This window comes from Nanorana parkeri, unplaced genomic scaffold (genome assembly GCF_000935625.1).
Source record: "Nanorana parkeri isolate BGI_ZX_2015 unplaced genomic scaffold, ASM93562v1 scaffold560, whole genome shotgun sequence".
Classification (NCBI taxonomy): Eukaryota; Metazoa; Chordata; class Amphibia; order Anura; family Dicroglossidae; genus Nanorana; species Nanorana parkeri.
This window is the reverse complement of record NW_017306828.1, coordinates 723,730-734,787: the sequence shown is the minus strand read 5'-3', so window position 1 is coordinate 734,787 and position 11,058 is coordinate 723,730. Positions and strand designations below refer to the sequence as shown.

Below are 11,058 nucleotides of genomic sequence, written 5' to 3'. Positions count from 1 at the left end.
TCCTTGCCTACCCCTCTCCCCCCCCCCCCCCACCCCCACACACACACGCGCGCATGCGCGCACACACACATACACATTTTGCAGGGGTTGACTGCTCCTTTTGCCTAGGGGATGATGAATACGGTGATATACTCACCCTATTCCTCGCTTCCGCAGGCTTCCTCCTCTTCATGCCACTGGTTCTCTGACACTCTTCCCTTTGCTGCTTGACCAGTTGTACATCTCTAATGTCATTCCATACTATGCAGGACTAGCAGGCAGGGCCGCCAACTGACCCCAACCGAACCAAGGCCCCCCCCCCTATAGAATCCACGGTACTGTAGTGCATGCACTATATTTTTCCACCGCAACACACAATATTGCTCTAGCACTTGTTGCGCTGCTTGGCAGCGCATTGCGGCTGTTAGGTGCCTTCGGGAGCTATTCAAATGAAGGGCAACGCAACGTTCCTGTCACACTGTAATGCACGGAAAGTGGGATGCGCAATAGCGTGCGTCAGTAGCGCAGAACTGGGCAATTAACACAATGCATAGGTGTGAATAGGCTCTGAGACCTTGCCAGTCGAGAGGCATGGGCAGGGCCAGCGGGAATCTGAGGGACAGCTCCCCCACCTAATCAGAGTGCACTCCTTCTGCCTGCAGATTTTGCCGGCTGCCACATTTTAACACTATGAGGTGCTCAAAGTCCTCAAACTGTGCTCAAAGTCCTCAAACAAAGTCCTCAAACTGCAAACCCAAAGGTTGGAGCTCCCCTCTGTGCAGCTCTCCTACCCGTTATCCCACTTAGACCACCAGCCGCGCAGGCTCACTAAGCTGAATGCTGCTTCGTGCAGCTCCACCTAACACGCTGCCTGAGCCTCCAGTGACAGCCAAACTCACTGTTGCTTGAAATGCACCAGTGAAGTAAGCTGTCACTGGAGGCTCAGGCAGCGAGTTAGGTGGGCCTGCACAAAGCAGCATTCACCTCAGATACGATTACAGCTGTGGGGAGGAGCTTAAACTCCACTACCTTCTGACTCGATGGGGCCTGGACCTGGTACGGGAGAGCTGGCTGTACCCCCTATTGGCTACCCTGCCAGTAGGTCCTGCATTGTACGGGAGGATGATGAGGACACCCCACATTCCAAAGTGTTGGACAGCAGAGGAGCGTGCTGGTATACCTTCTAATTCACCATCCTCCAGTCAAAAAGAGCAGTTAACCCTTGTAGTGGGGAAGGGGACCCACCGCAAACATAAAAAATTTTCATTCCTGGAGTTCGGCTTTAAAAAAAAAAAAAAGAAATCCATTGGAGTGTGAAATGGCTTAATGGCTTTATTTATAAATGAAGTCACATGACACTCTACTGCTGTGTAACAGCATGTATTTAAACAAAGCTTTATCAGTGACACGGCTTTATTTATAAACAGTCACATGACACCCCACTGCTGTGTTACATGTATATAAACAAAGCTTTATCAGTGACCTGACTTTATTTATCAACAAAGCTATGTGATCACCAAGTCAACACAGGCAGGGTGATTAATAGCTTTTTGCACATTGCATTTTTTTTTGCATTTGGCTAGGATCACATTATTGGATGCGCACGTAGCAAAATAAATGCTTATCTTAAAAAAACCACTATTAGGATAGCTAAAAGAGAGCCTTTCAAGACCCCATTTAAAGTGTATAGCACCCTAGAAAAACATACAAAACCACCTTCATTTTGCCTCCTCCAATGCATTTTGCTGAATGGTAAGAAATTTTTAGTGAAACATTTTTCCAAATTTTTCTCTTAGTGAAAATTTTCCCCAAATTTTATGGAAGCAAAAACTCCCGGTTTTATTCATCCATAGTCCTAAGTAATATGTATTATCCAGACTAATGCGGAATATAAAATAGGGGGCGGAGACATGTAGCAGTGAACCTTTAGCTGTGCATCATGAAGGGTTGGAGCGAGTCACTAACGATGTCTAAACCCACTTTTGTCTTTTCCAATTAGCATTATGGGCAGAGCTGCTCCTTCAAGGAAGCCATGAACATCCTCAATATGCTGTTTACAGGCTTGTTCACGGTGGAGATGATCCTGAAACTCATTGCTTTTAAACCAAAGGTAGGTACCAAATAGCTGCGGGTGAATTTGGGGCTTCCTGTTTAGTTTTTTCTTTACAACGCCAGCTTTGCTTTTTCTGAGGGTGCTTTATGACATTCCCTGATTAAAGGGGACCTGTCAGGAGGGTGATTATCAGTCAGAGCCAAATGCTTCATTCAGTTTTATTCATGGAAGATGTGCTTGTTCCAGGGAGGGTCACTGACTGTGATCTTGCAGGGGTGTGTCCTGCCCCGGAACTAGCAGCACTTCCAGGGATCGGGCAGCAGCAGCAGCCTCTGGCACTGGGTGGGAGCCTCGGTTGTGTTTGTTTTGACAAATTTATTTCCAGCAACCCCCAAAATAATTTGAAACGTATTCAGGAATGCTGTTTTTGTTTTGCTGAAAATCAAGGTACCCACTCTTTGGTGATTCTCTTCTTCCTCCCCTCCCTGAGATTTTATACTCACCTCATCTGGAGTACGCAGTCCAGTTCTGGTCACCAGTACTAAGAAAAGATGTCCTTGAGTTGGAAAAAGTCCAGCGGAGGGCAACCAAACTAATTAGGGGTATGGAGGACCAGAGCTACGAGACAAGGCTACTAAATTTAAACATGTTCACATTAGAGGTGATTTCCATGTACAAGATGTTTAATGGTGGTAGCAACATTAGCGATAAACTGTTTAAAATTAACTCCATTACTAGAGGCCACCACCTTAAATTGGTGGAAAAAAAATTCCAGCGTAAGGGGCGAAGGGGGTTCTTCACAGTAAGATCAGTTAGGGTCTGGAACTCACTGCCACAGGCGGTGATTTCAGCAAATAATGTGGAATTGTTCAAGAAACTTTTGGACGATTTCTTAAGGGACCGTAATATACAGGGGTACAGGTACTCCTAGAATGAGATCCTAATAGGTTGGACTTGATGGACTAATGTCTTTATTCAACCTCAAATACTATGTAACTATGTAACCTCAAGCACACCTCAAGGAGACCTGCCTGATTGTAAGGGTAGAACTCCTGACACATTGGGTCTATTTATAAACATTTCGCAGAGCCAATCGCCCTGTGAAAGTTTATTCTGTGTGAATAGAGGCAAAAATTAACATTAGTATATCTTCTTCCCAGGTTGAATGTAATGTAATACCACATTATGGCCTCTAGACGGAGCTGAACATCATAGAAAAAAATATTTATTTCCTATGCTCCCATGCGCCATCAGGTGGTCATAATGAGGTATTACTTTCAACCTGGAAAGAAAATATACTAAGAATGTTCATTTTTTTCCTCTTTTCACACAGAACGAACATTCACAGAGTTTCACAGAATTGTTTATAATTGACCCTTTTCTGTCTATTCTGACACAGTAATAAAATCTGAAGGGGTTTCGATCCCTTCTTCGCTCCAGCACTTTGAATGCACTTTTGGCACTCAGTAGGCACTTGCACATGTTGCACTTATCAGGTGTTGTTATACAGCAGCGAGAGACACTAGCCATAGTGGTCAGCTTCATCTTAGTGAATATGTCTGCTGCCACACATATTCACTAAGTCATCCAGAGACTCAGCGATCCCTCACGAGGTTCTCAGTTCAAATTCACTGATCCTTATTGAGTACCAGCGACAATAATCCAGCCCTGTATAGTTGGGGAATGCTTTAAAAAAAATACCTTCATTTAAATGTAATCCTCAAATAGCCGCAAAGGATATAAATCCACTTTGTGTGCACCAAATGCCTTTGCAAACCCAGATATCACCTTGTAAACACAGTGATCATGACTGGAAGGGGCCCGGCAGGCTCCACCTACTACAGGCTGTCCACAATAAAATACAGGAGGTTAACTGGCTCTCTCAGAATTCAGTTTGGTGCTCTCCTATAAAAGGTTTGGGAGAGCTGTTCACTGCTGTGGATCCACAGGTCCCTGCTAGCTTTACAGTGAAACTCTGGGCAAAATATAAAATGGCATATATGATGCAGTGTCAGTACCATTTACACAGCAGTCTTTGTTTTCCCTGAGTCTCCCTGTAACATAATTTTATTACCAGTTTGTCCTTCCAGTATATCTCTTTTCTCCTTTGTTTCTCTTTTTTCCACTTCCTGTTACAGGGTGACAACACTGGGCAGCGTAGTGGCGTAGTGGTTAGCACTTCTGCCTTGCAGCACGGCAGGTCCCTGGTTTGAATCCCGGCCAGGTCACTATCTGCAAGAAGTTTGCATGTTCTCCCTGTGCTTGTGTGTGTTTCCTCTGGGTACTCTGGTTTTCTCCCACACTGTTAATTGGCTCCTCATATGTATGCATATGAGATAGGGACCTTAGACTGTAAGCTCCTTGAGGGCAGGGACTCATGTGAATGTGCAGTATGTAAAGGGCTGTGTAAATTGATGACGCTATATAAATACCTGTAATAATTTTAAAAAACTATAAAATCACTCCGCAGTGTTGTCACCCTCCGGGCATGGCAGTCTTAGATGGACTTAATTTCAGGGACAAACAAATTGAAGCTAAATTCCAGCTAAGACTTTTTCAGCAGGTCTTTACTTTTTTGGGGAAAAAAAAAGGTTTAGACTGTATGAATGAAAGTTGATAATTGTAAGCACCCCCAGCAGTGTTATATGGTTTGTCCCAACCCCTGTAATTGGCACTTGTGCTGGACAGCTTGGCCTGTTACAGGAAGTGGAAAAATAACAGAACTACTTGTAGGATCCACATGTAATAAAACTATGTTATTATGTTGTAACTACTGTGTAAACATTACTGACAGATGGCACCATTTGTGTCCTTTTTCGTTTTGTCCAGAGCTCCACTTTAATTACCTTCTGGGACTTTTAGGTGCACAACATTGATCACGCAAGCCTTTGATTTGTGTTTGTAAAGATGGGATCAGCTGGACGCAGATAGAGTTTCCAGCCATGTAGTTCTTATTCACGTGTACAAACAGGACTACAGCTACCAGGATGCACTGGGCACTTTCGTGGCGGGCCTATTGATATAAACTGGAACAAAGGAAGCTAAAATTAAAGTGTTACTTGACTCCCCAATTATTTGTTTAAATGAAGAATTCATCCTGGGGGAAGGGGGGAGTTATTGAGGCCATTATTTGGCTACTCAATTTAATGTGAAGTTCAGAAGCCAATAACCCTCCTACATTTTGTATACATTTGTATTTTTTAAAGTAGATGTAAACCTTACATGAATTCACTTTAGTTTGCTCTGTGTATCATCATTTTTTGTCATTTTTAAAGGAAATCCTTGTTTTCCATTTTTTTAAATACTTTGTTACATCTCAGTGATCTCCTGCAGCCTCTTTGCAGTCACGTTCTGTCTACATGCACTCCAGCAATGGCTGATGGTGACAACCAGGGCCACCGATTGATGGATACAGCCAGCCCTCCCGTACCGGGCTTGGGCCCCTATAAGGACATCAGGTGCTGCCCACACAGCTTCCCGCAATGAGAACTCCCTGCGATGCCTGCGCAACTTGTCACGTGCAAGTGATCTGGGAAGCTATACAGCCAACCAAATCACTTGTGCTAGCCTGTGATCCTCTGCACCCCCCATTGTGGTGTCTGGGGTCCTTTACTCCTCTGGGGGGGGCCACAGCAAATGGTGTCAGAATGGAGAGACAGTGAAATGTCCGTTCCCCAATCTAATCTGTGATGTCAGAGCTGTCACATACCTGACTGAAGTGCTGGGTAAACAGGCGATCAAGCACAATCCAGCAATGAGAGGAAGGGGGTTCCCTGCTAGATAGGCTGTACAGTGCCCCATGATTCCTAATAGTGGCCCGTGTGATAACAGTAGACTGTGCCTGCATAATGTGTATTTAAATAGGCATTTCTTGTCTCCATCAGAAGCCTGCATGGCAGGGTGACAACAAAAGAGCAAGATTGGGAGACAGGGACATCATTGTCACCCTATAACAGGAAGTGCCTAAACAAGGACCTTTGTAGCAGCATCACAAGGGATTATTTAATAAAAGACTGAAACTATCTTTTGAAATTACATCTACTTTAAGGAATTTGTATCAGTAAAAGGCTTTTTTTTAATTAAATATTTGCCTTCCACTTTGCTATAACGTAAGGTGGAGCTGCCCAAATATTGTTTTTTTTATAGACTGGGAGTACCGCATTACTTGTATAATGGCATCAAAGGTTGTTATCAAAGATGTCTCATCCAAACCATTGCAGCAGTGCAAACTGGTCCCTGTAGTCCTGTTTTTCCCACGCTGTCTGTCCCCTGGGGCTCTTTTCCTATTCCTGGCCCAGAGAGAGAAGAGGAATTCACTGTGAAAACACTGCGTGTGATCCCCATATTTCCCCCGGGAATGTTAGAAATCCCACCCAGCCATCCATTCTCGGTGTCACACAATCTGTCAGACAGATCCATGGATTGGGAGAATATCTCAGATCCTGCCATGGCACAGCCTCTCCAGTGTGAATCTTCTCAGATCTGACAATGGTTACTTGTGAATTGTTCCACAAATGTGTGTGCGACATTTGCACCTTTGTACTTCAGGAAGCGCTCCGCCTCAAACTTAAAATCTGGTGCAAGCCATGCTAAAATAATAATGCAGACCAAAGTACAATCTATAAATCTTCAAATCTGAATTCAACTTTTCCATTGTTACTACAAACTCCAACAATCTGACACAAATACTGACCTTCTGAAAGCTGCTACTTACATAGACAATAGATTCCTCTGTAGCAGGAAAAGGCAACATCAGCACTCGGCCGGTTCTGGGACTACAAGCATTGCAAGACTTTGACGGCCACAGGCATAAGTCCCAGAGGCATAATGGGATTTGTAGGTTCATCACAGCTGGAGTACCTAAGTTGCCTACACCTGCTCTATGACATACACTGTGTAGCCAATGGTTTGTGAACCCTTGACCAACCTATTTGAGCTCGTTGGACATCCATGACCATGATATAAGGTTGGCCCCCCATTGCGGCTAAAACAGCCTCCACTCTTCTAGGAAGGCTTCCCAAAAGAAAAGTGTCTGTGGGGGTTTGTGGCCATTTTTGAGGTCAGGTACTGATGTTGGATGAAAAGACCTGGCTCATAATCGGTATTCCAGTTTATCCCAATGGTACTATTCAGTAGGGTTGAGGTCAAGGCCCTGTGCAGGACACTTGAGGTTCTTCACACCAAACTGGTTAAACCAGGGTCCTTTAAAAGAGGACCCTGGCATGACTGTTGCCACAAGGTTGGAAGAGCACAATTGTCTACAATGTCTTTGTATTTTGTAGCATAAAACTAATCCTTCACTGGATACACCTGAGCTCCAACATTTGGAGGAGGGTCCACGCATTTCTGGCTACATTGTGTATAAATACATTTTCATATGTTGCAGATCATAGCTGAGTATTTTAAAACTTTAGCAGAAGTCCAAAACTTTTTATAATTCACACAGTTTGATGTCTTCATAGCCTTTCACCTGTTTGTTGGATTTTAATTTGATGTTCTGGTGGGCAAAAGTTGTGTTTCACCCCAATTTCTAGCCTGTAAGGTCCCCCAAAGCCTCTCCCGGACATCGTCTTGTGTGGGTGAAATCAGCAAGAAATGTCACCCAATATCATTATACAAAACAGAGAACCCTCGTAAATTCTGCTGATTTAAAATTTACATAATAACCAGAAAAAAAGATTTAACTTTCACTTCTGGCACTTTCATAGCTAATGCTGACACAGCTTTGGGTTTCCAGTCAGTCAGCAAATCTGCACATTAGCCGCGTGTTCACCCAAAGATGAGGCGTATCTAGAATGAGAATGTATCGTAACATTTCTTATCTTTCTTCTTATAGCCTGATTCCATGCCTGTAGTAAATACAAAAACCAAAGTTAATCTGCAATTTTAACACAGCAAACTCCTTCTTACTCCAGATTTTAAGTTTAAGGCAGGGTCACATGGATTGGCCGCCTTTTGCCCTTGCCGGCTTTGCCTCAGCATAGAACGCAATCGTGGCAGAAGATTCTAAATTTAAATTAAAAATTGTAGATAATCTCACTGGTGGCTGCGACCTCCATGGAGGGGGGAGTGTTTGAACCTATGATATTGCTGAGTGCTCTCTGCTGACTCCTGTTGGTTAGATTTGGGTATAACAAGGTAACGCAAGCCGGGCTGATCAGTGTACTTCGATGGGGAGCTCCACGTGCTGCACCCTATGGCGGAGTTCAGTGCAGGGTTTTTATTTGTATGTTATGGGATTTTTTGCAGGTTGGTCTTGTTTTCAGCTCTTGGTGTCTTTCGTTGGACAAGTTCCTCCCCCTGCGCTGCCGCTAACAGTTTTGCTCCTTTTTTCAGGCTTGGCAAGTTCTTCTTCTGTACTAACCTTCATTCTATTCCCCCATATACCTTAGAGCACATTAACCTCTCCCCTCATCCTCCTCCTAATATACAGTCATCAGGACACACTGACCTCTCCTCTCCTCCTCCTAATACACAGACATCAGGACACACTGACCTCTCCTCTCCTCCTCCTAATACACAGACATCAGGACACTCTGACCTCTCCTCTCCTCCTCCTAATACACAGACATCAGGACACACTGACCTCTCCTCTCCTAATACACAGACATCAGGACACACTGATCTCCCCTTTCCTCTCCTCTCCTCCTCTTAATACATACATATGAAGGGTCTGGCTTGATAGTCTACGATGACTCTATCTTAAACACCAGATCTTTAAGCCACAACTCTACCTGATTCTTGCCTCTCCTTCACTTCATTGGGGGGTTGATGCATAAGAGGTTTGGGGTCTCAATCACACTATAGCCACCAACAAAATGTTTCAGAATCAATGCTGATTTGCTTATTTTTTATATGCAACTCAGGTCCCATTCTGACAGCCTGAGATAATTCCAAAATGTCACAGTAAAAATGAAGATTGCAACAGAAATATTCTGAATTACCTATATATGTGCAATTGTTGAACTATAAACCATCATCTTTTTTTCTGACTGGTGATTTGTATCACAATATGGCTCTGTATTAAGCTTTATCCGCTGTTTAATATACGACCATATATCTAGTGTCAGCTCTGGTATTCTGAGCCTTATGTCTTGCCGTATGTATAGCTAGATCCATGCCTGCTTTGTGTATCAGTACTGCTTGGACTTTAGAAGAGGGGGGTAAACCCCTAAAGATGGTCCTGAAAATGTAACTGTTCGTGAACAAAAAACTAAATTAAAAATTATATATATATATACTGTACATGTATATCGATCACGGACATTACTTATCTGTAGAAAATATATCAAGACAACTGGACTTGCTGTATTTTTCTTGAAGACTTTTCACTAGCCATCCGACCAGCTTTCTCAATTCAGAATGACTTTTACAAGAATTTTCTGGGAATAAATATGGTGAATGTTGCTCCAATCCACATGATCTGATAAACATAACCAGCATGGGGGTCAGAGACTTCATGGAGGTAAGGTGTTGATTGCATTTGCATAATTGGAGTCTAGGAGGTGTTAATAACTCATCCAGAGAGAAGTATTAAAACAGCATTGTGTGTGACAGACAATTGATGCCAAAACATCTTCAAGAAAATCACAGCCATATCCTGTGCCAGATCTGATATATACAGCCATATCCTGTGCCAGATCGGATATAAACAGCCATATCCTGTGCCAGATCTGATATATACAGCCATATCCTGTGCCAGATCTGATATATACAGCCATATCCTGTGCCAGATCTGATATATACAGCCGTATCCTGTGCCAGATCTGATATATACAGCCGTATCCTGTGCCAGATCTGATATATACAGCCGTATCCTGTGCCAGATCTGATATATACAGCCGTATCCTGTGCCAGATCTGATATATACAGCCGTATCCTGTGCCAGATCTGATATATACAGCCGTATCCTGTGCCAGATCTGATATATACAGCCGTATCCTGTGCCAGATCTGATATATACAGCCGTATCCTGTGCCAGATCTGATATATACAGCCGTATCCTGTGCCAGATCTGATATATACAGCCGTATCCTGTGCCAGATCTGATATATACAGCCGTATCCTGTGCCAGATCTGATATATACAGTATATACAGTCATATCCTGTGCCAAATCTGATATATACAGCCATATCCTGTGCCAGATCTGATATATACAGCCATATCCTGTGCCAGATCTGGAATATACAGCCATATCCTGTGCCAGATCTGATATATACAGCCATATCCTGTGCCAGATCTGGAATATACAGCCGTATCCTGTGCCAGATCTGGAATATACAGCCGTATCCTGTGCCAGATCTGATATATACAGCCACATCCTGTGCCAGATCTGATATATACAGCCACATCCTGTGCCAGATCTGATATATACAGTCATATCCTGTGCCAGATCTGGAATATACAGCCATATCCTGTGCCAGATCTGATATATACAGCCACATCCTGTGCCAGATCTGATATATACAGCCATATCCTGTACCAGAACTGATATATACAGCCGTATCCTGTGCCAGATCTGGAATATACAGCCGTATCTGGCTTCAGATCTTATATACTGTATATGTAGAGATCTGATATACAAAAACATATCTGGTCCTAGATATGATGAGTACAGTCAAATTTGGTGCCAGATGTGTTATGTTGATCTGTGCCTGTGTCAGATCTTTTGTGTAGAACTATACATAGATAAATAGATAGGACTATATATACTGTATATAGAACTATATATAGATCTTATATATGTAGAGCCAAATGTATTGCCAGATGTGATATACAGAGTAAGATATGATGATTATGGTCGTATCTGGTGCCAGATCTGTGATGTTGATCTGTGTCTGGTTCGGTGTCAGATCTTTTGTGTAGAGCTATATCTGGTGTTAGATCTTTTATATGTAGAGCCACATTTATTGCCAGATGTGATATACAGAGTCAGATATGATGAGTGCGGTCGTATCTGGTGCCAGATCTATGATGTTGATCTTTGTCTGATGTCAGTCCTAGTGTGCAGAGCCATACATACAAC

The 11,058-nt window shown here is 43.2% G+C and overlaps 1 protein-coding gene across 2 annotated transcripts in view; it reads left to right on the top strand.

Moving 5' to 3' along the window:
• LOC108791575 (voltage-dependent L-type calcium channel subunit alpha-1C-like) overlaps positions 1 to 11,058 on the top strand; it is a 338,499-nt gene that overhangs the window by 282,702 nt on the left and 44,739 nt on the right. For both annotated transcript variants that reach the window (XM_018562093.1, XM_018562095.1), the window contains one exon: positions 1,979 to 2,089. In XM_018562093.1, coding sequence (XP_018417595.1) covers positions 1,979 to 2,089 — 111 coding nt within the window. The remainder of the gene's footprint in view (positions 1 to 1,978; positions 2,090 to 11,058) is intronic.